Source organism: Serinus canaria, chromosome 5, assembly GCF_022539315.1.
Source record: "Serinus canaria isolate serCan28SL12 chromosome 5, serCan2020, whole genome shotgun sequence".
NCBI classification, from domain to species: Eukaryota; Metazoa; Chordata; class Aves; order Passeriformes; family Fringillidae; genus Serinus; species Serinus canaria.
Genome location: NC_066319.1, coordinates 36,762,289 through 36,790,187, shown reverse-complemented (window position 1 = coordinate 36,790,187; position 27,899 = coordinate 36,762,289). Strand labels below are relative to the sequence as shown.

General features: G+C 43.2%; 1 protein-coding gene across 1 annotated transcript; it reads left to right on the top strand.

Moving 5' to 3' along the window:
• Positions 1-27,899, top strand: EGLN3 (egl-9 family hypoxia inducible factor 3). The gene is made up of 5 exons (XM_009101921.4): positions 1-394; positions 20,333-20,452; positions 22,299-22,435; positions 23,123-23,196; positions 24,301-27,899. Exons 1-5 carry the CDS (start codon positions 38-40, stop codon positions 24,336-24,338), a joined length of 726 nt encoding a protein of 241 aa, XP_009100169.2. The 5' UTR covers positions 1-37; the 3' UTR covers positions 24,339-27,899.

The window sequence follows — 27,899 nt, the reverse complement described above, 5'->3', positions numbered from 1 at the left end:
ACCGGCGGAGCAGCGGCGCGCCCGTCCCCGCCGCGCCATGCCGCTGGGGCACATCATGAGGCTGGACCTGGAGAGAATCGCCCTGGAGTACGTCGTGCCCTGCTTGCACGACATCGGCTTCTGCTACCTGGACAACTTCTTGGGGGAGGTGGTGGGGGACTGCGTGCTGGAGCGGGTGAAGCGGATGCACCGCGACGGGGAGCTGGCTGACGGGCAGCTGGCCGGCCCCAGCCGCGGTGTCGCCAAGCGGCACCTCCGCGGCGACCAGATCAAGTGGATCGGAGGCACGGAGGAGGGCTGCGAGGCTATCAACTTTCTCCTCACGCTGATAGACCGGCTGGTGATGTACTGCGGGAGCCGGCTCGGCAAGTACTACGTGAAAGAGCGATCCAAGGTAAAGGTCCGCGGGGCCCCGACATCCTATCCGCCCGCCGACACCGGCTCCCAGCCGGCCCGACCCGCCTCGCAGCTGCCGGTGGGACCTGCCCGAAACTTTCCACGGGCACTCGCCCGTGGCGCGTCCGCCCTGTCGGCGGTGCCTGTGGCTCGGGCAGTCCCCGGGGCTGTCCCGCAGCACCGCCCCTGGTGGCGGAGGCACCGTCCCTGCCTGCGGGACTCCCGTGACAGCAGCCGCTCTCCAGCCCGTGCCGCCGGGTGCGGGGGTCCCGCTGGAAGCCGGGCCGCCCCCTGCGGGTCCCTCGCCCCGCCGGTGCCAGCGGCGCTCCGGGGCGGCTCCTCGCGGAGTTGGATGGAGTGAAAGGAGGCTGTCCTCCCCTTGCTGCGTTTTCGCCGAGCTTTTCGGCTGTCGGACCCTGTCCGGTCCCTTGCCTTTACACCTGTCTGACACCGGCCGTCACTTCGCAGCCGTCCCGGATGCTGCATCGCTTCTCGCGGTGGGGCTGCAGCCGGCTGCACCCCGCTTCTGGTTGTGATCACCGCAGGTGAGGACAGGGGGGACCACTGCGGGGCGTACCCCACCAAAAATGTCTAACCTTGACTACGTTTCGCGGGGGAGCAAGCTCTCCGCCCTCTCCCTGCGAACGTACCCGGCTCCGATCTGAATGTTTGGATGTTTTCGCCCATTTATTATCCTGTTTTCGCGGTACCAACTCTTGTCGCTTTTCTGCAGCTGAAGAGGTTATCGTTACTGCATTGAGTATGCACAGAATACGGGATGTTGTTTATTAGTTTGAGCACGGCAAACTTTTGTTTTAAAGAGATAAGTTGTTTTTTTTCTAGGCTTTCTCAGAAATGGAGGGGACACTTGTATTATTAGTTTCTTTCCCTATGAAGTTTATTTGCACTTGCAATGACATTAGTGTGGGATAACTTGTCTTTTCTTTCCTTATCTGTTTTGCTACGGCAAAGTGAACTAACTTGGAACTAAGTTTACTTTGTTGTCCTTAATTCTGAAAACATCCTAATTTCTGACTTGACATAATACATTTTTATAAGGTCCACTGCTTTTAGAGATATGCCAGAAACAAAAACAATGAAACATTTAAAAAATGACAATAGGGAGAAATTAGGCATTTCTCTTGATCCTAAGTTGCACTGGACTAAGGGCATGTATGAGTGGTACTGCAATTCCCTCGTGAAAAATGAAGAAAAAAGAACAGTGATGTTTACCAGTTGCTTGGGAACACACTGAAACCTGTGCATTCACCCCCTCACATTTACACACAGTAGTAGGAATAATAAAAGTTCCTTACTCTTAGCTCCATTGAATTACTGATCATCAATTCAGTTAAAGCTTGGGGAGGGATGTTTTAAAATATGGGTAGACTGGATTTTACTTATTCCTGTTGAGAGCCTTGTATTAGGGGGCATAAATAACCATCCTGCCTTGGCACACCTTTAAGGTCGTCCCCATCCTTTCTCGGGATGATTTCTGTTTACCTGTTTACTACTGAAAGTGCATTTCTGGCTAAAGGGGTGTTTGTAGGGGTGGGTGTTACTTAAAAGTTGGATGGAGTGAAAGGAGGCTGTCCAGCCTTTTTACAAGGTATTTGTAAAACGAATCAGCTGGATGAATGAAGGATGTTGGTGTTTTGGGCAGTGACTTTGGGTTGTAGAGATGAGGCATCATTTAAAGGCATTCTTGTACAAATACTAATAAAAAATAGAACAGAACTTGTTTTATAATTAGGCAGCAAGCTATTTACAACGAAGAAAGACTTCTGGCTCTTGTGCTTTAATGTGAAAGTTGTCAGACTCCAAAAAGTGCGTGGACGTGCTGCACAACAGTCCAGGACTGAAAGGGACTCAATATCTCAATGCTGTTTGTAAAACCAAATGCACAGAAATTTTCATCAGACGGTAATAGTAACCAATCTCCTTGTTATAATAAGAAGTACCATGGGTGTGTGAGGCCCTGGAATAGCAGCTGCTGTCTGTAACTGAGATGTGGGATGCCTTCAGCAGGAAGATTATTCCTGTGACTAACAACTGATTACTACAGTGCATGCAGGTTCCCACATCGGTTTAAGACATTTCTCTTCCATCATAAATCTTCCCATTCTGCTTATCATCTGAAGTCTTATGAATGCATACACACAAATCCCAAATTTAAATTCACTGTATTTTTATTTTATCTGATGGTTTATGCATGTAAATGAATGCCCACAAAACTCACAGCTTAACCTTTGTGGGGATGCGGTGTGTTCATGGGCAACTGGACCAGAACATCTTTGTGGGACGTGTGCTGTTGTAATTTATTGTTTTGGGATATAGATATTACTCAGAACTAAGAGTTCAGAACAGTTTGTTTAAAATGTAAGCCTTTAGGTACATGTTAACTCAATATGTCATGAAAATGTACTTATGTCATATCAGCCCATCATTATTTAAAGGTTTATACTTTTAAGAAGTAGTATGACTTTAGTCTTCAGCCAAAGTCTTGGCAGAAGGTGAGAGATTTGCCTAGTAAATGAATTTATGTCAGATTATGTCAGTTTAGTGTGAAGTGCTTCATATTTTTGTAGCTACACAAACATAAGTCCTGAACAACTTTTTTCCAATAAAGGAAATTTTCCTTTCAGCTAAATGAGAGAAATAATTTAGTTAGGATTGTGCTGTTTCCAAATGATTTTCAAGAGACTTAAGATTGCATCAAAGAGAATGAACAGAAGTAAAATTTTCAAGGGTGCTGGATATTCAATAGGAGCTGCTGGCTGACATTTGAGGGCTGATCATGAGATGTAACCTTCCATCTTTGCAGATCAGAGATACAAATATATCTTTGGTGTAAGTTGTATTTTAAAATACTGGCTGGTTAAATGATCAAAGCATGGTTAAAGGTTGATGGACCCAATGCACTGCTTGTTGGCTTTTGCATTCTCGTCAACTGGTCTCCATTTTCTAGTAAGATAATGGAATGGTTCCCCTTTTTTAGTAAGTAAATGAATAAGGACATCACTGAGGCATGACTGACCCAAGTTCAGTCTTTCTCAGAGTGAGAAGATTGATGTCCTTGTTCAGAGGGATGTTCTGGCCTGAGGACAGAAGTCACTCTGTTTTTGAGGACCTGTCATTACTCTGCTGGAGCTTTACTTGGTGGAGAAAAGCTGGTGGGTGTTTCAGGTCAGAAGCAAAGCTGCAACTTTGTCTGTGAGGCCAATCACCCAGAGTTCCCTCTGGATCAGGTGATGCTCCAGGGACTGCAGGTGAAAGGGTGATGTGCTGCAGCTTCTGACTTTCCAGGTCCCAAAGTTCTTTCTTGGGGTTAACTGGCATTTGCAGGGGCTTGAAGGGGGTGCCCTGTAGGAAAACACTGTACTATAAATTTCTCCTTCAAGACTTCAGAAATGTTTTGGTGGTGGGTGGAGTGTCTTTGGAGGGGTTTTTTTAGGAGACTCTGCAGAGCCTGGGGGAACTTGGAAGTCCCTGATGTGAGGAGGTAGGGGACAGAGTATGGCAGGAACCAGGCTGGTGTGTGGAAATGTTAAAGCTGTGTTTGCAGAGGGGTGTCTGCGTAATTCATCTGCTGCTAAGAGGCTGTGGTACTGCCCTTTTCTCATTTTGCCTCTGCTGGAGAAGCCAGCTCTCCCATGGCTGGGCAGAGCAATGCCATCGGTGCCTGCTGCCCTGGGTACCTCAGCTGAGTCAGCGCTTGACGCGCTGCCAGTGCTGCGCTGGTCCTCACGGCGAGGCTGGAAGGTACTTTGAACTGGTGGGGTTGTGCTCTGAGTGGACTCTGCACCTCGCCTGCTCTGAGTCACAGACACCCTCTTGGGTACCACCAAGGGCTGAAATCCATGTCAGGGCTGCCACTGGGGACCTTGAGCCCATCTTGCACCTGCTGGACACCAGTGAGTCCTGCTGGGTTGAAAATAAAGCAATAATTCATAATCTTAAGAGCTGCTCTGTGCTGAAGGAAGCCTGTGACTGATGTTTTCAGCTCAGAACAGAACTGCTCACATTCAGTGCCAAGTCTATGGCCTGAAGTTAAAAAAAAGTGTTCTCAATGTAAGACTAGTTAATTTAGAAGTCATTATGGGATGTGAACCTTCTCAAAAACTTGCTTTCTCTGCTTGTTGCCATAACACTGCCCTGTTCATCCCACCCTGGTGGACCCTCTGTAATGGTCACAGTAGAAGTAGGTCTTTTGTGGTAGCAGTTCCTAGCTAGTGTTTGCTGGAAACCAGAGTGGGTTCTTCTGCCTATCACATGATGGGGTGCTCCTAGCTAGGTTTTGAAATATGGTCTGCCTAGCAGGTTGTTACCAAGATTTCTGTTCCTGAGGGAAGAAATGGATGAGATGTCACAGCAGTAGTTTTACAAAGTCCCTTATGACTCCGGTAAGGAGGTAAGGTATTTTTGCATTTATATATGAAGAAAGAAAAGTGCTGTTCTATAACATTCAAATTCTATCCTTTGCAATTAAAACACAGTGACATGCTGAATTTTCTGATTTGAGGTACTGATTTGAAGAGTGAGATAACAGAAAACTCTATAGTAGGCTGAAGAGCAGTACTGCCCCTTGAGATATACTGGCTTATTGTACTTACAAAGTATTTTTGATACTTGGGTAGCAACATGCCTTACAATTAGTTTACAATGGGACGTCTGATGAATACCACCATCCAGAAGAAATATGCATAATTTCTTTCTTCTAATCAAATGCACATGTTCTGCCATAATGCACAAGTTCAAATCTGTTCTTCTGGCCAGCTGCCGGCAGAGTCCAGAGCCACTGGAACTGTAAATACAACAGACAAGTCATTTTATGATATGAGACCAAAGAATTCAGCATTGGCACAGATCCTAGTGTAGTTGCTTTGGCTCAGTGTCAAAACTGATGTTTATATCTGTGTTTGTCAAGCAAGATTAGTTAGCCTAGTTAATTATACACAGGAATGTATAATTTTTACTTGACAATCAGATGAGTATAAACTTGGGCATATTAACACTTGTTTTTGTTCTTCATCAAATTATTCTCAATGACTTTTGAAACTTTCAAAAGAACTACTTCTCTGAAAGAGGCACTTGGAGAATCGTTTCGATAAATTCTCCTTTCACCAGGGACAGGGTATTGGAGAAATGGATCAATATTTTACAGACAGTGATGGACGTGTCTGCAGGTGGGTTCAGAAGCATGGGAAGCCTCTAGAGAATGGTGTTTTGAGTTAATATTCAGGCGTTGAAGTTGCAAGCAGCTTGAATTCAGTAGCTGTTACGTAGCATCACTCTTAAAAACCTGACTGTAGTGCACTGGCAAACTTATTTCATGGTAGGCAGTGGCAAAAACCTGTTGCCTTCAGTGTGTGTGACACCAGGGCCTTTGGCTGCCAGGTGGCTTCTCTCGGTCCTCCTTTCCCCCTTTTGCCAGAAAAGTCTGTATCCACTCAGTGACTTTTATCACACTGTGCCAGGAGCCTTTCCATGTGCTTTACAGCCATAGTCCCAGAGAAAGGCAGAAGGTGGTTAATCCTACAAGTGCAGGCAAATGTCAGTGCTCTCAGGCAATGTAAAGATATGAATGGTCTGTTTATCCTGCGTTTGTGCATGTGTTTATGGCATCAGGGCAAATTTTTTTTTTGTTGTCCGTAGTTTTACAGTCCAGCAGATCTTAGTGAGTCTTGCTAGACTCTGGTGTTACACAATGGTGACAAAGCAGTGAAGTTTTCCACAATCTTTCATATATTGGTCATGCATTTTCTGCAGTAACTTATTCACTGCTGTGGCAGCTCTAGTAGCAGTTCTTACTGCTACCATGCCAGCTCTTAATGCCAGGGACTTGCAGAGGTTCCTTAGTGGTGTGCTGGCCGAAAGCTTGATCACTTGCAAGCCCCAAACAAGTACATGCCACTCAGTTGGCTTTTCTGTGAGGACCCATTGCTCACTGACTGCCGGTGTGACTGTAATACAGGTGGCATCAAGGCCTCTGTGTATGGGAGTGTTTGTCCTTTGTACTCATGGGGAAGTGTGTGTGGCATCACAAGGTGCAGTATCCTTGGGAAAGCCACTGGGGAAATGACAAGATTCAGAGTTCAGTGCCCTGTCCTGCTGAGCTTGCATTTTGGGAGGGAGGAGAGCTGGCTATGGAATCACAGAATCAATTAGTTTGGAAAAGACCTCTGAGGTCACTGAGTCCATGCTGTGACTGAACACCACCATGTCAATTAGACCATGGCACTAGTGCCACATCCAATTGCCCCCAGGGACAGTGACTCTACCTCCTTCCTGGGCAGCCCATTCCAATATCAAATCACCCTTTCTGCAAAGAATTTCTTCCTAATGATCCTTGCTATTAATATTTGTGTGCCTTTTCCCAAGGTAATTGTTAATGAATAATTCAGTCCATTTCATACAGTTCATTGCTAATAGCAGTGCATGTTAAAATGGACATTGATTCTTATAACACTGATGCAGTAGAGGAGGTATGCAGTAAAAGTGGCCTGTTGCTTTGCATTAAAGAGTCCAGCTGTGTTAATCCCAATGTCTTTATTTGATTTCACAATAAACTGTTCTTTCTCTGACTTCCAAATTTATCTGGGTGGTGGCTTAATGTAATACAGACTTATCTTGCATGTTGCTTCTTGAGAAATTTGCTTGATTTATTACCTGGAATTATCCTTTTCCATATTGCACAGATTTTTTTTTTTTCCTGAGGTGGTGGTGGAACAGTATTACAGATCTTTCCCTTTTGTGTGTGGAAGGGGTGAGAGAGGGAGGAGGTCCAATGATCCAAGCATGTATGCATTTTTAATTAGAGGAATTTTTGATGTTTCCTGAACAAACTCAATACACTTGGAAGAGATCAATACTTTCTCAGATGTTTCAAGATGACTCTTACTAAGCCAAGGTACTTTCTTCTTTTTTGTTTCTTTGAGGTATTCACTTTTTTCTGCTCCTCTTGCAATTGGATTGAGTTTTCTCATTGTGTAGCAGGCTGGGAGCAAGTGGTCCCTTGGCACCAGCAGGCCCCATAGCACTCACCCATCTTGCAGTGGATGGCTTGAGAGAATGAGGAGATTGGGAAGGAAAGCCTAGAAGGAAGTGTTACTGGTTTTACCTCTATAAAGGAGGATGTGTGCATACCAGCTTGAGGGAATTTAAAGCCTTGGCTTGGATTTGTCATGACTGTGATCCTTCTGTCACAAAGCTGAAGACTGAGACAACATTGTTAGAAAGCTGCCAACAACACATCTCCCTAAGCTTCTGTGAAAAGGCTTTATTGGTAATGTTTATTAGCAGAGGAGCTCTTGGAAGAGGTGTTTTGGAAACTGCTTCTGGTTCCTGTGCCTATGGCTGATGGCTGCTGTGGTGGGCTCCAGGGTGAATAACTGATGCAGTGGTGCAGAACTTGGTGGGGCTTGACAGAAGATTTTGACTGCTGCATAACACTATGTAACAAATTGGTTTAGACCTGTTATTTCTTTGAAAAGATGCTACAGAGTTGGTCAGAAAAGCAAGAAGGTCTCTCAGTTCAGTCAGTGAGGTGAAATAAGACCATGAAGGAGGCCCATGCCAAGTAAATCATCTATCTCCTACTGTTTAAACTGTTCACAGACACGTCATCCCATCAGCACACCACTCGTGATCATTCCTGTGAATGATTTGGAGAGAGCTGTAAGCTCTGTTTCCCCTCCATCACTCACACATCTGCATCTAGTATCTCTCAGTGACAGGAGCTTTTCCCCCTACAGTCATTTTTCTCTTGACATTGTGCTTTGATAAGATTAGTAGGTGAATAAACTTGGTGCCAACATGAAAAGCACTTAATAGAAAGCAGTTGATTAAACAACCTACTTGTTGCTCTGATTTTTCACAAATAAAGTAATCAAAGAGATTTTTGCTGACCATAGTGGTTCCGTGGAGACTTAATAAATGTTCATGTTTAGCCACCAGATAAAAATGAGTAGTCTAAATGGCAGGAGTACAGCATAGCACTCTATCTGCACGGACTGGAAACAGCACAGTTTGTCCAAAGCTTTGCAGTTGGAAATGGCAGAGTAGCCCTGTCATTTGCCAAACATCAGGAAATTGTATCCTGCTTTGTAGCAAAAAAAGATACCCATTCTGAGTCTTGTGTCTGTCTAGCTCATGTGAATCCTTTGGTCAAAATAAATAGTCTGTTTTCTGTACTTTCTTTCTGGACCTGAAAATCCAAACAAGATATATGTCTGCATTTTTCCTGTCTGTAAGTCATAATATAATTAGTCATTGCTTATGTGCTCTTGCACTGTAATTTTTTATACAAAGTGATAAGATAAATGTTTTTAAAATTTTGGCTCCAGTTCAGCAATTCACTTAACTACTATTTCTTAAAGGCACTTTCAGATCAATGGGACTTCAAGCATGTATTCTGGTGCTTGGCTTAGACTATGCTAGACTATGTTTAGAAAACTTCAGGAAAAGTTGTGTATCTTGTGCCATCCCTGGTGTTTGTATAACTTTTTTTCTTGCATTTGAAATGCCGGTCATCTTTTATGTGGTCTCCTGGGAGGCAGCAAGGAGCCTCAAGTGATGAAACAGATAGTAGTTATGATTTTTATCTGATCTTTGCAACTGATTGTCTTATGGCAAACTTGTCTTAATGCCATCAACAGTAGCACCTATTCCAGTAATGCAAAGTGATAAGGCAGTGTGTGGTGAGGAATGCCATGTGGAATGGGAAAAGCCTGGGGTGGAAGAACAGTGGGCTTTGTGGTTGGCATGGAGCTTCCTGACTGCCTTGGAACTCCAGGGAGTGAAGAAAGCTTCTTGCATAGCCCCTCACTGGACCATGTGGATAGAAAAAGTAGAGAAGAACCAGGAGAATTTGAAAGAGAAGATATTAAAGAAGTGGCAGAAGGGGGAAAAAGTGTCATCTGTGCCTGGGTTGGTAACAGTGCTAGGGTGTTGTGCTTGCTGCTGAAGATTGTATTTGTAAATGCACCCTCCCCTTCTGATTTCCCACGGGAAATCTGGTAGATGTGGCTTGAAAAGTGGAAAAAGGAGAAGCTTCACCATAAATGCTCTAACATGTCCTGCTGTTAACACAAAAGCCATGCCATATAAGTAGATGTGCACAAACAGGAGAGAGTCCCCCGAATGTATTGATAACTCTGTTCTTGACAAAATTCACTAATATTTCCACCTAAGTAAGTTAACTCACCCTCTGTCATCTGCTGTGTGGAGCACGTGCATGGTGTCTCTGAAGCAAGCCAACAGGAAGGGTCACTGCCTGGTTCACTGTTTTACAGACTTCCTCCTCATGAAGGAGCAGTGAGAGGATTTGTGGACTCTGGTCCTCATTGCCAAATTTGGTGTAATTCAGCATTTCATGATGGTCAGACACTGAAGTCTCCAAGTTGTGCATTTTACCAAGATATCTGAGTGCATAACTTGATGTTTAACTGGTGATGTAAAGGCTCAGTGCAGTCTCACATTTGCACTGATAATTTCTTGGCAAGGGTAAAAATGTAGTTGACGTGATTTTTTTGTTTGTTTCTTTACACTTGGATGTCTGCAACTGAAACAATTTTTTTTCTTTGCTGGCACTTGGTTAAAAGCATCTTTCACTACTTACCATCTGTAGAAGCTACTGCTGCTAGTTATAAGCTGTATTAGCACAATGTTTTGGCTGCAGTTAGAAAAGGCACTAGCTGTGCCAATGCTGACCAGAGCTACAGGCAGACACAGTACCTATTTGACCCTCACACTGAAAGGGCATATGTAACCCTATAGCTCTGCCTTCCCCTCAAGTATCTGTCCTGCCTTCCCCCTCTGTGTTTCCCACCACAGAGATGCATTTGTACCCCATATTTCTAGCAAAGCCAGCAGCAGGACCCCCACCAGGTGGTTTCTTACCCCTGCTCTTACCACAGCCCATCATGTCTGTGCAGCCACTATCTCTCATCTCCATCCCAGAGAAGAGACAGGGATGAGGGCTCTGGCTGCCCAAGCAGCTGGCACCCTGAGAGAGCAGCCTCTGTCCAACCTCCAGCTTGGCTCAGCCTTGGCTTCCCCTGTGGTGGCTCTGAGTACATACTGCTCTTGTCACAGTGGCTGCTAGAAGAAAGATTATGGAGAGGAAGAGGAAGAAGGAGGGAAGTGAGCCAGAAAGTACACTCCAGGCTTTCTGCATCCTCAGGAAACATCCTGAAGTCACACCAGAGAGACTGCCTCCTGTGCTCAACAGTTGCAGTGCTTCCTGCAAAAACTACCTTAGATGCCATAGAAGATTATTGCTCTAAGACTCAGTCCTGAAGTGGGCCTTGGGAAATCTCCTAAGGGGTGGGGTGCTGCTTCTGTGAGTTGTGGTGGTGGGAATGACTGGGTAAGGTTCCAGAGGGGACTGCAGCAAAGCAGAGCAGCAGGTGTGAGCAGGCTGAAACCTGTCAGGCATGGATGTGTCCCTGTGCAGGGCCACTGCCCCAGCAGGAGAGTCCAAGTCTGTGTCAATGGCCACAACACAGCGGGCCTTTAGGGTTGGTCTCTTCTGTCAGGTGGTGGCAGCATAAATCCACTGGAGACACTTGACCAGTGGACAAAGGGAAGTGGGAATTCAGCAGCCCGTGTTCAAATCCAGAATCGAATGTTGTCCACAGCTGGGTTAAGGAGCAGATTTCCTTGTTCAGGAGATGAGAGCTTTTGTGAGTATCTTTGAGACATGCAGGTGTAAGGCTGGCAGTCAGTTTTGGTGTGTGCATGTCTGTCTGTACATGCTTGCTTTGCTCAGAGTTGCCGAGTGTCTGTCTACACATAGTGGTGTAAGTACCACTGTGGTATAGACACCATGTGTACATGGTGGAGAGGGAAGACACTAAAACACTTAAGAAGATTTATTTGTTTTTTTTTTTTACCAATACATTTTATTGGTTTGCTTTAGAACAGGTGTACAGTTTTATTATTACAAATTTCCCTTGAATCTGAATATCTTGTTTCCCTTCCTGCACGGAAGGATGGTGTGTCACTGAATACACATCTGTCCTCTTTAACTGAGAGATTACACTGTTGTAAAGTGCACGTGTAGACACAACAGTACAACTTAATGTGCAGTCAAAGCCTTCGAGGTAAAGACTACATATTATTGAACCATAGTAGAAATGATTTCTGATGGTAATTTGTTATAGATAATTTTAATGGGTTTTACACTTAATTATTCATTCAAAATCTTATGCAGGATACTGTTATCTAGGCAGATCCTCTCTAAAGGTATGGGTGAGGAAAAGATATGTGGGTAGTGAGTGAGATGGCTTCCTTCCAAAATGAACATAGGAGATAACTGGTCTCATCAATTAGCATTAATTTGGTTTTACTGCTGTGATAACAAGCATTTAAGAACGTTGATCTCTCTGTTTATGCAGCACAGTGATGTCTTAGCAGCCTCAGGAGCCCAGATGGCTCTGACAGGGAGGACCCTTGAGGCATATTTGGGGTACCTGCCAAGTGTGGTGGTGCTTCTCTGAACCCTGCGTTCCTCTCTGGCAGTGAAGGGCGTTTTTCACTGAGCCAGAGGGGGCAAAGGAAAACATCTCCCCCAGTGTGGTGCTGCCTCTGGTGTGGCGGGATCATGTGGGGTCACAAGAGGCGTCCTGGGTGGTGGCCTCAAGGCAGGACTGTTCTTGGCAGCTGGGACCTCCTGTTCCCTTGGCACACGTGCTTCAAGGTGAGGGCTCATCACCTCTGCCTGCCAGCATGTCCAGGGCTGCCCCTGATGAGCTCGTGGGAAGTGTTAAAAGGGCTGCATACCGAATGTGAGCTGATAAAAGTCTGGTGGGCTCTGTTGCTCACTTGCCCTGTGCCCACAGGCTAAAAATAAATGGGTAATAAAAAGAAAAGGATGTTGTCAGCTCAGGCAGCTCCAACAGCAGCAAAAGTTTGCCTATGTTGTGGCTGTCTTTCCTGACCTTTATTAGTGCAACCACAAGAGCATCAAAATATGAAGTTATTTAAATGTTGCAAACAGACAAACAAAAAAAAAGGTGGTGTAATCCTCTGGGTGGACTAGTAGCAGAACTGAAAAGGTCTGACTTGCTGATGAAAAATGAAAGGCTGGAATATTTCAGGAACTGTGAGATTCTTTCTACTGCACAGATGAGGAATGTTCCTCAGAGGATGTGTGTGCTGGTTACCGGGCTTTTATTCCCCGCTGAGAAACTGAACATACAGGGACAGTCCTTACAGATTTCCTTAATGAGCTTGCACTTATTTATGAGTTTGCCTTTCTGCGGGGGTGGTTCTTGTCACGATGTCCCCCAGGGCTCATTACAGGGGATGCTTTCTCCATCTGCATCAATTGCTTGGGATGCTTTCTCATTAGTGCAGCTTGGCCAGGTTTGGCTCTTTGGGGAGAGGAAAGGACTGAAAGAGTTTTCTGGGTGATGAAAGAGGGCTTCGGCGAAAGGCAAAAATAATTGTAAATGTAATTAGACGTCATTTTTCTTTAAGTGTGGGAGATAAGCCTCTGTGCCTGTGTTTGCAGCGCAGGAGGGAGGGACAGCCCAGTCAGAAGGAGAGCCGAGAAGAGCCGTGAGCGCCTGTGTGCTCGCAGCCCGTGTGGGTTTCCCCGTTCCCTCCGCAGGCTGTGTCTGAAGCGCGCTCTGGAGCGAAGTTTGCCTTCGATGGCCGATGGCCTCACGCTCCGCACGTAGCACTGTCGTTAAGCCATCATCCCGCTGGCCCCCAGCCAGCCCTCCGAGGCGCAGGGGCGGGCGGTCTCTCTCAACTGAACAGCCCTTATTGATACATCGATGCACTGCGCATGTTTACAGCTGCTAATTGGAGACTTAATCTGAATATCCTTGACTGAACTAATTCACTGGCAATAGCCTTTTGAATGCCGGGTCCCGCCGTGATGCTGTGCCGGCTCTTCACGGCGCTGATCGCCTCTGGAGCGGCGCTGCCGCTGTGTGCGTGCGAGGCACAGCGAGCCGCTAACAACACCCACCAAAGCGTGGTTTTGGGTCAGAGGAGGATGTAAAATAAAAATCTTGTCTGATACTGCCTTTGCAGAAGACCAGAGAAGCACTCGGAGTACTGGAGAAAAGTGTTAATTGACATGCACATAGGCTTATGTAGATTAATTAAGCACACAAGTAAGGAAGTTAATTCTTTTAATTACTACAACAGACAAAGATGCTCATTGCAAGGACCAGTTGTGATCCTATGGCAGTTTCGGTTTTGTTTCCTTCACTTTCGGTGTTCTGTTTTCTCCTCGCTGTGACCAGAGGCTGAATACAGAAAATTTGGGTGGTGGTCTGAAAGCAGTGTTAGTTTCCTTGGCTTTTTAAAAAAATGTGAGCAATGTAGACAGTATACAGTGGTAGATGAATGCTTGGAAGTGTCTTGCCCTTGGAAACCTGGAGAACTTCTTCCATGGTCAGATCCTTTCAGAGTTTCTGAATTGTCCCTTGACTTTAGGATCCTGTAGGATCCCAGGAAGTATCCAGCAATGGGAACAGCTCAGCAGAGCTCCCTGCTGTCTCCAAAGGCTGGTCCCCAAATGCTCCCTCTTCTCTTGGCAGTTGCAGATGGCTGCTGCCCACATGAGGCACAGCTGTGTCCTGCCTTCCCAGTTCACAGTGGCACTGCTCTGGCAGCCAGCTTAAACTTGAAGGGCATCCAGATTTATTTCTAAGTGTGTGTTCTGTTAAGAAAAAAAAAAGTAGTCACAGGCTGAAACAGTCCTTCATATTAATAGGCTATTAAAAACTAAATTTTGTTGCCAATCATTAGGAAAGCTTCTTAAGCTCCATCATAGATTCATTTAACAGCTCATTTTTAAAGCAGCATCAGTCTGTGATCTGGTTTCCTTACAGACACCTTCCATAAGATTTGAGGGCTTATTAGAGGCTCCTTGAGCTACAACTAGATAACATGCCAATCATCAACAGCTGTGTGGCATGGATCCATGAACAGAGCTTTCATGGGTAGTTCTATTTTTTCTACCCTTAGTTTTTAAAAGAAATTTAACAAGCAGGAACAGCTTTCCATCGTACAGTAATCAGAATATTATCAGGTAATAAAAGATTTTTGGTTGGTAAGCAAAAATAAACCACTGTCTTGACATCCTCTTCCTGCAGATGAGAATAGTCTTTCCCACAATTTCCACCCTTGGGTTGTTTCTCAAAAAATTCTTTAAAAAGGCCTTTTATGTACCTCTAAGCAACAAGCAAGCTGTGGTGCATGCAAAAGATTAAAAAGTAAGAAAGGAGAGATGAGGTTTCAGCTCCTGGAAGACCTGAATCTAATGATCAGTCTTGCATATAAGCAAGAAGCAAGGACCAGATCACCTGGTGAAAGTGCTATCCATGGAAACAGGATTTTTTTACACAGTTACAAGTAATACTTTGATTGAAGACTGGAAACCAAGTTATGGTGAGGAAATGAGGGACCAGTTTCTCGTGCAATATGAGAAAAATGCCACTGAAGCCCATTTCATATGTTGCTTGGCTGAAGTGAGCAGAATTTTACTCCATCTTGGAACTGGTGATTGCCTTTCCTACAGGCACTAAGCTCTGATTTGTCTCTGATTTGTTTTGGCGTTTCAACGTAATTTTTTTCCCTCTGTTCCTTCCTGTCTCTATAGAATATTAAGTTAGACCAATGTTCCCAGTTCATGCTTCAGTATAGTAGTTGAATATCTTAACTTTCATAAATTCAAACAAACTAATAATGTTCATGAATATTTTAGACTTAACCATTATAAACTATGCAGCACAAAACACTTGGGTGCAATTGGGTGCAGTAAGAAATTACTTAAGAAATACCCCGTAGTGTTTGTATGTCAGCAAGCCATCTCCTGCCTTTGATCATGAAATGTCAGACTACTCATGTTCTTTTAATGTAGAGCATGCTGGGTGCTTTCCCCTTTCTGGATGTAAAGACTGAACTGGAATCAGGATGAGCACAATAAACTGGAATCAGGATGAGTACAATAAACGTTCGAAACTAAGACAATCAAGTGAATCCTGGTGGTCCTAATACCCTAGAGGACTGGTCAAAACTGATTTTTGTTTGCCCTCAAGTTCAGACCTGAGAACCACATATTGGGCTGAAATTTGTGACCTTCTGACCTGGTGTCACCACTGCTTCCTATTAAGCACTGTTTCCACTTACAAGCATATTCTATCTGAGATATTTTCTAAAATGTTGTTACAAGTATCAGGCTGCTCTAGCACTCCTTATTTTGTAAACTGTGTCTCACAGCATGATCCTGGCCATCAGCTAAGAGAATTTGTTTTTCTGCTTGCTAGAAGCACTGGGAGGTGGGGAAAAATCCTCTCAATGGAACAGTTGTTTTTTATCTGCCTTCAGACTTTACTAGTGTCTTGCAGTTTGACTTGCAGATTTTCTGGCTGACTTGAGTGTAATACTTAGACTGAATGATAGATAACTTATTTTTGCAAGCTTCTGTGCAATGTGGAATTTACTGACGATTCCTAGGTCCTTGCTAAAGCTGCTTGTAGTTAGGTAGGTGCTGCTTGTTTAACTTGTGGTTGATTTGCACCCTCTTGGGAAAGCTATCATCCCTGAAAATAAGAGGGGAGGAGCTTTAGTCTTGATGATTTTTCATTTTCCAAGTTTTGTAGGGTTTAATTTATGACTGTTGACTAGACTACTAGAGCATTGGTCTTCATATGGTGGTGTGTGTGACTCCAGAGGCATGCATCTGGATATCAGTTTTTAACTATTCAGCTGTTGAGAAAGACAAACTCTTTTTTTCTTAACTTAAAAAAGGGGAGTGTTGCAGAAATTTTCTGAGTGCTTACACTGGGAAGTTAAGCCAACCAACAGCCATTGTAATAGATTGTATTGGAAAAGAAAAGGTTAGGTACATTCCTGCTCATTACTGCCTGCTACAGTAAGTTTGATTAGTTTAGGTTTGGAGATCGTTAATGAAGAGAGTAGTTGTTTCCCAAAATGGAGTGTGCTCTTCTGGACACAATAGCCAAAAGTGTAGGAAACGTTTTTTTACTAACACTACATGTGCACACCTGGTAAATGGTTTGATTATTGTTATCGAGCCTCTGGCTTTTGTAGCTGGACTGTGAACTAAACTGGCAGATACCAGTGTTCAAATTACCTAAATTAAGTCTGGGTCACGCATCTCATCTCCTGTTTCTTGTTTGCTTTAAATGAATCCAAAAGTACTGCTAACAGCTGGAATCCCTGCTGAGGCCAGCTTGATCTGCTCTGGAGCTGCTCCAGCCATTGCTCTGATAAAGCTTGATATCGTTTCAACAGTCTCTAGGAGGACCAGAATGATTTCCCTTCATTGTTTAAGGTTTCATTCAAATATTCGCTGTGCCAGGAAAAAGGATATTTCACTTCTGCTTTTCTTCTTTTGCTGCTGCTACTAGAAAACTTTTTTTCTCTTTGCTTTTCTGAAAATTAAGCTATAGTGTGGCCCACGCTTTAGGATTCTGTGGGAATTGTTCCACTTAATCTCCAGGGATGGAGTGTTGCAGTTGCAAAAGGTGCACGCTGTAAATAAATAAATTATGCATCAATGCTGGAGACAAAGCACATGTTCTAAGAGAACATATTATGTGTGGGAGGCCAGGGGAAACTCTGGCCTTTTGCCTAGATTTCCATAGTAAATAAAGCACCTAAATCCCTTTCAGGATCTGCCCTTCAGTCTGCAGCTCAGTAGCTTTTTGTTTGTGGCATTAAAAACAGTAGTAATACTGGACTGATTTTTAGGCAGTTCAGTAATCTTGGAGTCAAGTTTACTCTCTGAAGAGAGACTTAAGCCACCATAATTTTGTGTTGTACATCAACTTAAAAACGAGGTACTGCTGGTCCGAGAGCCTGTAATCATCCCCTGGTATGGTGAGCAGGGCTGGGCTGAGCTGGCACTGCAGGTGCCCCTGGCCCTGGCACAGCTGTGCCACACCCAGCTCCAGCACTGCCCTCCTCCCCGCCCCACGGTCGGAATCGCTGCCCTGTCTCCTTGGAACTCTCGGCTCTCAGGGTGGGCTGGGTTTGCAGGGCAAGGTTTTGGTAGCTGAGAGCCATCAGGGTTTTTTGTGAGAAGCTGTGAGAGGCTTCTCCCGTCTCCGACAGAGCCAATGCTACAAGATAGACCCACTGCTGGCCAAGTAGAGAACTTGGGACTGAAGTTGAGCTTGGGAGGAAGGGACGGGTTGGGGGAAGGTGTCTTAAGGTTTGGTTTTATTTCTCACCATCTTACTCTGATTTGACTGGCAATAAATTAGTTTCCCCAGGTCTAGTCTGTCCTGCCTGGGACAGTTACTGTTGGGTGATCTCTTCCTATCCTTATGAACCCATGAGCCTTTCATTACACTTTCTTTCCCTGCTCAGTTGAGGAGGGGAGTGATGGAGTAGCTTCAGGGGCACCAGGGTCATGTTTCCCAGTGTATGAAGATCCTGTTTTACAAAAGGTTACTCCTTTAGTTGCTAGACCTGATGCAGCTCACTGCATGAGGGATGCATGAAGGGTGCCCCTGCATTAGGTGCTGTGCTAGTAACTGGGATGGGGAAACAAACTGGGTTATCCTCACCAGTGAGGGCCCAGCTTCCTCAGACCATTATTACATTGCAGATACAGCTGACTTGTGGTTTCCACCAGACTTACGCCCTTAACATGTTTTGGGCACTATGCTGTAGACTGGCCCTTACTGCTGTTATCAGGCTAATAGTGAAATGTAGTGCAGCTCTGGAGCCATTTGTAACAGAAGAATGACAACAGAGCAGATAGGACCTACAGCAAAGCATCTACCTATCTGCTAGGTGTGATGGAAGAGGGCTTATTACTTGGAATTAAAAGTACTTGCTTTTGTTTAGCATAGTGTCCTGACCCTGCAGGCCAGTAGTCTCTAGGCACCTTTGGCCTGAGGTGTGGGGAGCGGGCCCCACTGACTTACTGCTGCCTTCAGGTACTGTTCTGGTGCTTGTTGTGGGGAGGAAGGTTAATTAATACATGGCTGACTCCTGTGGATAGGTTCTGTTCTAGGTAGCAGAGGGTTCAAGGGATCCACTGTGCTGGTTGGCAGTAGCTTTTTTTTTCTGTGCTGGCGTTTGTTGGCACAGTAAAATTTCCTTATTGATTAAACCAGCATGTGCTATACTGTACCTGGTCATGTTCCATGAGAACAGCATGCCTTTCACATGTGCTTGGATGAAGAAAACAGGAATTCTGGGGTTCCTAGATAGAAAGTTCTTAGTAAAGCAATACTGTCAATCTCCAGCTATCAATTACATAATAAATTGTGCATATCTGATCATTGGAGCAGGTCATGCAAATGGTGCATAATCATATCCTCATTCTGTGGCATGTAAAATACTGTTATGTGAAGTTAGGGTTTTATTGTCTGAAAGGATAGAAAAATAGGTAGGTAAAGAAACTGATTGGATGGTTGGACTTGGAGGGTCATGGTCCATCAGACCTCCAATACCTGGAGGCTGCTACCAAATGGGGCACCACAGGGATCTGTCATGGGACCTGTTGTGTTTAACACCCTTATTTATCAGTAACCTGAAACAGATGGCAGAGTGCGCTCTTCAAGTGTGCAGAAGACACCAAACTGAGAGGGACCAGTTGATGCCCTTGGGGGCATGAAAAGGAAACCAGATAGACTGGGGAAACAGGCCAACAGGAGCCTTATGAAATTAAACATGGGCAGATCTGACTCCTGCCCTGGGAAGGAAGAGCCCCTTGCAGAAGTACGGGTTGGGGGCTTCCAGAAGCTCTGCTCCCCAGGGTAACCCTCAGCTCATCCTGGTGGACAGTGAGCTGAACTTGAGCCTATGGTGTGCTTCCTGCACAACTTGTTTATGGGAGCACAGACACAGATTGAGGAGTGATAATTGTGGAAACCACATCTGAACACTATCTGCAGTTTTCCAGCTGAATTTAGTCCATCATTTCCCATCACTCTTGCTGCTAATTGCTGGCAAGCAATCTGGAGATGTCAGGGGAGTGGGAACAAGACTCCTATTGCAAGAGCTTTAGGGGTGATTGGTATCGATTCCAAGTAGCCCCAAGAGTGATGAGTGAGTGAGACAAAGATCTAGTACTCTACCAGCAGTCTCACCTGCTCTTGTCTGCATTCTGCTTAGGCTGCTAATTAAGTCAACTAAGTTTAATATGGTTTTGCTATAAAAACCTTTTAAGACCTGTTGATTGCCATGTGGTTTGGAGTAATTCATGTTAGGCTTATCTGATCATTCAAGGTGAAATTTAAACCATAAATTAAGTGATTGTATCAGCAAGTCGGAAGATGATCAAAGAAAGAAATGCTTTGAAAGCTGTTTGGTTAGTTCTGTGGCTCAGTCCATGAAAGCAAACATGCACTGCCCTGTGCAAACACAGCACAAAGGAGTTGCAGCTTTTTGCACACTTTGCTCTATGGAGTTTTACCAACACCTCCTGGGGACCACTCACTTTGAGTTGCACACAAGGGTGTATATGACAATAACTAGAAGATATGAATAGAGGAGGATGGTGGTAGTAAAGCATGGCTTCCTGGGATTGCTTTCTACTTTCATTATGACTGGAAAATCCGTTTTGTAATGACTGCTTATCTGTAGAAACCCAAGCAAATTTCAGCTGAAACTGCCTCAAAGTCACGTAGCTTATAACAAGCTTGTACCATAGCATACTAGTGCTCTAGTTTCACTTTTTTTTTTCCTTTTATTTTAGTGTATATATTGGGAATTATAAGGGTATTTATTTTCCAGTTTTGAGTTTCACACTGGCTGAACTGTTCTGTGAAAGACGTTTGTGCAAAAATACCTTCAGGTGATGTCTGCTCTAGGTTTTGGATTGATCATTTGAAAAATAGTGAGCCAAACTGGTGGTGGGAGGATGCTTAGCAAATAAAACTGAAGGTAGGCATCTTGTAGAATTAACTGTTTTACAATCTGTGTATTTCAGGCTATGGTTGCTTGCTATCCTGGAAATGGAACTGGGTATGTTCGTCATGTGGACAATCCAAATGGTGACGGGCGCTGCATCACCTGTATTTATTACCTGAATAAGAACTGGGACTCCAAGGTGAGTAAGCCATGGGGTTGAGGCACAAAAAGAAGGAAAAACTACTTTGGAAACAGAGCTTTGGAGCTGTCTGTTGTTTCTGTGAACTCTGATGAACTTCTGAGCTGCTGGTCCATTCTTCATCTCTTTTTTTTTTTTTTTTCCTGTCTGTTTTTGGCAATGCATTGGAAGTAAGAATGTGAACTGTTTCCTTATTGTCCTCTCTCCCATTCTACACACATACTGTTTTGTTGCTATAGGATAAAGCTGTAAGCACTGGCCTGTATGCTCTTAACACTTTGTTTAGAGGAAACAGCAGAAAAAGGAAATCAGTTCACTACAGAATTGTGGGAGCAGAGTAAAATGAGAGCCCAAATTTGTGACTTTATCAGTCTTGATACTTCAGGCTAACCTGCAGAAGCTATTCAGGCAGTTCCCTTTTCTTATTTATGAAGCAGTGGAGCTTAGGAAGAGGAACAAACATGGTTTGATTCCACCAGTGGGTCTCTTGACTGGATAGAACTCTTGTTTCTGCCTATATTACTATAAGGCAGTTAAGTCAGCCTTGAATGTGCCATACCTTTAGATTAGAAGCAAAAGAAGAGTTTGTAAAATTGCAGGGTGTCTCTTTGCAAGTCTGTTGTTGTAAATGCACCACAAACCATTCGTGAGGGTTATCACTTGAAAATTGTCCAATGTTGTTTGCTTCTCTAACCTCTTTTTAGGCCAATATGCTCTTTAAAAACAGGTAAATACTATGAACCCCAGTAAGTGAGTTCAGATACAGAGGCAATGTGATTGAAAAATGCAGTGTTGCAGAAAAGCATATCTTGTTACAAAGCATATGACAGTGAAACATCTCAATGTAATAAAATGAAGGAGATGTGGGAGGAAATGGAAATATCCAGTTTATTTTGTGCATTGCACCCTTATCCAAATAGTGGGGAGGCACCCAAGTGAGCACTAAGAAAAGCTAACTGAAATGGAGGACACTGATGGAGCTGATTATGTAGATGTGATGGTGATTTTATGTAAGTGTATATTGGAGGACATGCAATATAAGAGTATAATAGTTCTGGGCTTTGAAAGCAACCCTGTGGCTTTAAACCTGGCTTAATAGTTTCTCACTGGGGTCTGCATGTGGCATGGAGGTACCACATCAGGTTGGTGCTGCACTGCACTCTGTGATGCAGCATTAAAGTCTCCAAAGAGCACTCTAACAGCAGCAGGAGAAAGCAGGGTTCATCTTCATCTTTTGAAGTTTCTAGAGTGTGTTCAGATCACCAGACCTTTTTCCTGAAAATCGTAGCATGTGGAAAGACAGAAATTGTATGGTAGAGAAACCAGGCTGTGTTATGAGTAGGGAAAATGGTGGCTGGGATCTATAATGCATTTGAGAATTTTTATAAATCTAACAATAAAACAGATTTGACTCTTCCTGAGGTGTGTAGAATTTAACTCCTAAGTGATCTGGTATGGTGTCTGAAATACTGTGCGCAGTATCTAACAATTATTGGGCAGAGAGCCTGATCTCAGACTGGTCAGGTGGAGCAGCTCTGTGATATTTACTGGTTCTAGAAATGTGACTGGAAGCTCAGAAGTTTCCCAGTGTTTGCTGCAGGGCTGGTGTTACCTTTATCTTGGTTCATTTGCTTTAGACAGAAGCTTAAGCTGAAACATTACAAACTGGTAAAATCAGAGTGGCCAAGAGACACAGTGAGGTTTTCCAGTGTTGTCACGTAGGTGTCGTGTTTATCATTAGATGTTTATTCCCCATTTGTTAGGTGTGGAGGAGAGAGAAATAAGTTATTTTTCATGTGAATGTGTGTTTGTATGTACAAGAAAATAATCTTTCCTTTTCTTTCAGCTGCATGGTGGAATTCTTCGAATATTCCCAGAGGGAAAGTCCTATGTAGCAGATGTTGAGCCGATTTTTGACCGATTACTTTTTTTTTGGTCAGATCGAAGGAACCCACATGAAGTCCAGCCTTCTTATGCAACCAGGTAAGTAGCATATTTAATACTGGTTTTTGGCTAGGAAAAACCCCAGAGCATCTCTTCTACCAGTATTTTTATCCAGAATTATGGCCATCATTTTTAAATACGTGTGCATAAAAAATAGACAGATGTTGAGTGAATTTCCTGGCTTTGAGTTAAAGGGAATTCTCTCATTAAGTAAGGAGGAGCAAGCTCAAATGATACATTTCCTCATGTGTTGGAAAAAAAGGCCCTTAACCATTGACAGGAGAAATCTTCCAAGCTGGGCATAGCTATTTAGCTGGGAGATGCTGGGTTATTCTTTTGCCCTTGTAACACTATAGGGATTGTTGGGGCTACCATCTGTCAGCAGCCTCTGAAAAGCTGATGTGACAAAGGGCAGCCCCCAAGCTGCCTACAGGCGTCCCAGAACAGAAAAACATGCAAAGGTCTGGAAGCTACTTTTGCCCTCTGTTACCAGGGGCTGTGTTCTCTTTTGTGCCTCCAGCAGAAATTCTCACCTATATTTCAATCTGACTTGTTAAAATGCACTAAAATGCTGTCAGTGTTTGCCTATAAAGATGTGTCATTTTCATTCTACTTTTTTAGTCTACTAATCCAGTTTTGTTTTTGCTTTCTCCATGAGCATAAAAGTGCAGTGCTGTATTTTAATATCAAAAGTGGAAAGACATACAAGATTTCTTTCTTTCATAGATATGCCATGACCGTGTGGTATTTTGATGCCGAAGAAAGAGCAGAAGCCAAAAAGAAGTTCAGGAACTTAACTGGTATGATTTTTTTTACACATGTTCACTAGAAGGAATTTAATGCATTTTGATATTTCTAAAGTCAGAGATAGACCAGAAGTGGCTCTGTAGCTACAAGCATATGTAATGTATTTTTAGAAAGCTTTTTCTCCTGTTATTGCTAGTCAGTTATTTTATGCAAAGTGGAGAAGTTGTGACAGGAGATTCAGGCCTGGCCCTAGAATCCCTGATGAACAAAATGGGAAGAATGGGAGAGATAGCTTCTGATTTGAGTCCCAAATGACTGAGATTTTTTTTCCTACCCTGGGTGGCTACTGCAATCACAGGGAGTCAACTCTTCTGTTATTTGGGAGATACATTTTGCTTCCTCCAAATTCTGTTTAGTACCCTGTTTGGACTTTCACAGACAGTTTAATAATTGTGTTCTCTAAATGTTCTGAATGAGTAGGGTCTTCTGTATTAGTCAAGGGCAGAAGCCTACAAAGAGGTGACCCAGCTTTCTAGTGGCAGCCACACTTGCACTGCTGCTGTGGTAATGGCATATGAGTCAAGGACTGAGTTATCCAGATGTGTTCCAACACCCTGGCTGGGACCATGATCTAAAGGTTGCTGCTCAGAGCAGTTTAAGATCTGTTCTTCAGGGGCTGCCTCTCCAAAATACAGCATGGAGAGCACTTATATTTTTAAAAATGTGTGCAGCTGGGCAAAGTTGTAATTAGTCAAATGATTTTAAGAACAGACTGTTGTCATCTCTCTAGCTTGTAAGCAAAGCAAATACTGGTTTCACCCATAAAGAGGATCATGAAAAAGGGGCAAGAGGCAGTAGGGTAAAAGTATCACTGATCTGGGGTCTCAGAGTTTATTGGGCTACTTAAATATTGCATGTGTCATCTTCAATTTGAACATGAAAAATGTACAAGATCTTTGTGGGACTGTCCTTGTTAACATGCCGTGGTATCATGTAGCAGTTCAGTCCACATAGTGGATTCATGCCATGATTCTGAAATGGAAAGTGTTGTCCATTGAGAACAAACCAAATTTTTTCTGTTTCTGAGTTTTAAGATGAATACAGTCAGAACCCCCTGGTTTAACGACTTCTTGGGCTTTTTTTTCTTCTTGATGTAGATGCGAGGAAGAGAGAAGCACCTCTTAATGAAGACTAATCAACTGTTCATGAACTCTTTGTGAGGAAATAAGATCCCAAAGATGACTTCAATTTCCAGCAAATAAGAGCAAAACATTTTTATGCACATGTATGCACTGGTTGTGTCTAGCACGTGCATCTTATGCTGATGGTACTTAGGGGAGCCTCCTGTCATGCTGCATCTGGTAGAAGAAAGACTTGTTTACTCTTTGCCTTTTGCTGGAAAAAATAACCAGGGTTTAAAAAAAAAAAAAAAGAGTATGTGATACTCAAGCCTAGTGGTAGTGGCTCAGCTTTGATCACTCTTGTAACTAAGATAGTGGTCATTGGAACTAGTGGTAAAAAACTGAGTCTTATTTGCACTTTATGGGGAAAAAAAGTTCTAGTTAAATGGGAAGAAACTTTGCAAGTTTAAAATCAGTAGGCAGACTGCTGACAGGCACAGAGAGATATTTGACATGGGAAATTAAATGGGATGTTTGTAGAGCATTTAATGGCCTGTCCCAAATGGACCTATTGATGTATTGTTCATCATTTTGCTGTGCAGAGCATTGGTTCAGCTCTTCAGAAACATGACTTCCCAGATGTTTGTCTGCACAGTCATTGCGTTTTCTCGATTTTGTTTGCTCTTCAAGAGGCACATTCTAGCTCTGCAGCTGTACTGCCCTTTCTGTCCCAGGACCGAGGGGAAAGTAGTTATGCATCTGTTCACACTTCATAAAACCAATTTTTTTTCTGTTTTGAGCAGGATGGGTCGTGTGTTTTCTATTTTCACAGTTTGGAAAAGCAGCTGTTTTCTCACAAAAATCTGGTAAACTTGAAAGGCCTATGGCACACAATGCATTGGTCCTTAAGGCCAGGGATATGTAGAGAAGTGTTTGCTTTGCTACTTCTCCATCTTCTGTGTTCTGTGTGACATAGATATGATTCTGAAAGATGGCAGTATGTCTGGCAGTATGACAAATATATGATAAATAATGGGTAACTTAGACTTGATTTTTATGCTGCATATTCGTAGTGAACACACTTTAATTTTGCATGCATATGTAATTTGAATGAAACTGCAATTCTGTTTCAATTGATCTGTAATGCCAGGTAGCTACTACTGCTGTGAGATCAGAGTTATTCAGTGGCAAAGCGCACATTTTTTTCCTCCGTTATTTTTTTTAAACTTACTAGACTCAATGAGTTACTGGTGACCTGTTCCCAATCTGTCTAAACTTCTAGAACCAGCACTTACTATGCAGTTCAGAATGGCTCTTATGAAGCTGGGATCTGGCAGTGGATGTATTTATCACTCACACTGATTGTTCTCAACCTAATACACTCACTTGCATTCATTTTTATCTCATGCTGTCAGTGTATATGTCAGACCCTATTAAATGTTCCAAACAGATGCCCCCTTGAGTGTCCCATATTTTCCTGTGCCAGCTGTCCATGCTGGTGAAGGTGGTGTGTCTGAACCGCCGGCCCCTGCGCCGCTTCCCCCCGCTCTGCTGCACTGTTGTGCTGTGATGGGCTGCTCTTGAGCTGGGGAATGGAAAAGTAGTGGGCAATGGCAGCTATTAAATATCAGTGACAGAAAGGTAACAGCTGCCTAGGACAGAAGAGAAGTAACTTTCATGGCATAAAAAATTATATTAGAAAATGGAGTATTTTTAAAAGCAGTTTTGTGTCTTAAAGAAAAGCTGAGCATCCTTCAGCCTGCCCATGAATACAGCAGTGCTAAGAAACTCCTTATTCTCTCTGGCTTCTGCCAGAGATCCAGCTATGGTCATATAGGCCTGACCACTGTGCACCCTAAGAGAGGAGTATGAGGGTACATGTGTGATTAATATCCTTACAACTCAAGACTAGAAAAAGACAAAGAATCTGGTAAATGTCCTTTAATGTTAAGAAAAACATTATTCTACTACAATTGCTTCTAAGTACCACCAGAGGCTTGAAGGAAACTTAGTGATAACTTGAAATTCTCATTCTGAAATGTTCACGTGGGAGTTGAAAGAGTTTGGGCTCTTCCTTGAGAGAGAGTAATCCTTTGAAATATGAAAGGTGTTGGAAAAGACAGCATTACTATTTAGAAAAGGTGATGGAATACGCCTTTTCAAAGTTAATAATGGCACATAAATTTGAAACTCTTCCATGATTTTAGAAGAAGGAAAATCAGAGCAGAGCAAATACTGCTTTGATCTAGAAACTGTAACCTTAAAAATGAACTAGAAAGCATTGTTAGTATACATCTTACTGGAGCCTGGAACAGTGGAAAAACAATGTGGTGGAAGGGGAAGAGCTTTCTGTAAGGGCTGAAAAAGGAAGGTACTTTAGTTATCACTGTTGGTACCATCAGGTTTCTGCAGTGGTCAGCAATACGTGTGGTGAATGGAGCATGGAGCAGTATAGTTGCATTTATTGTAAATAAATAGATATTTTCTTTTTTGTGAATATCTTCTTCATCTATATTACATATACAGAAGACAGAGCCTTGATTCTGTGGCAGGGAGTGTTGTCCTTATTAACATTTGTAATCAAGTGCAAAAAAAATTGAGGGCCTGAGAGCTTGAAACCAATTCCTCAGTCCTCTGTTTCAGATCTCTACTCTGTTTTCAGTGGGATGATCTCCTTGAAGAAGCTGTAGTTTAATTGGGGGTGGGGTGTAGGGGGGTGTTGGTCATGAGTGACATACACATGGAGAGGGTGTTTCAAAGAGGCCTTTTCCTTGTGTTTTGTCTTCATAGCAGACTGAATCAAATAGCTAAACAGCACTTGTCAGCCAGTTGTGAAAAGGAATGCTTTCTCTAAGGTATTTAACTTTGAATCCTCCAAAAATTCTGGTAGGTTTTTTTTTTTTTTTAATCTTTAGGTAATGTGCCTTTATTGTTCATATCTGTGAAGATGTTTCATGCTGCACATGCATGTCATGTCATGCAAGTTTTTGATGGCTCTAAAAAACATGGTTGCCTTTTCAACTGCATGGGAAAAATGTGCAGAGCCACTAAGCTGCAATTTTCAACAGGAGGTTTTTGTTGTGCAGGGAGGAAAAAAGGCCAGGAGACAGTGCTGAAAATCAAGAGACTGTTTTTATTCTTAAACCTGTGAGCACTGGCCTTTTGAGCAAAGTAGCCTCTAATAAATATTTTTCTCTAGGTTTCTTTTGGGTCTATGAAGAATGACTTCTACAAAATAGTGTCTAAAAAGTTCCACTCTTTTTTTCCCCTTCTATTTTTTAACAGTTTTAGTCCTGTGTGTTTTTTAAAATGTTGGAATATATTATATGTATTTCTTGTTGCAAAATAGCTGGCTCTAACACCACTTGCATCTAGAAGAAAATGTGTCTATTTGCAGGCAAATGACTAGTTCTACTTTGACTGTGATGTATTCCCAGCAGATATCTGAGAGTGAGTTATGACTACATCTTCTCTTGTCAGGTTGTATGCTGGTCAACAATGCTGGCACTTTGCATTGGATTCATGTAGAAACCCCTAGCAGAATTTTACCACACATCACATTTTGTGTTCCTGTTGCTATTAAAAAAAAATGTCACAGGAGTCAATAAACACTGGGTCATGTGCAAATCTCTTCA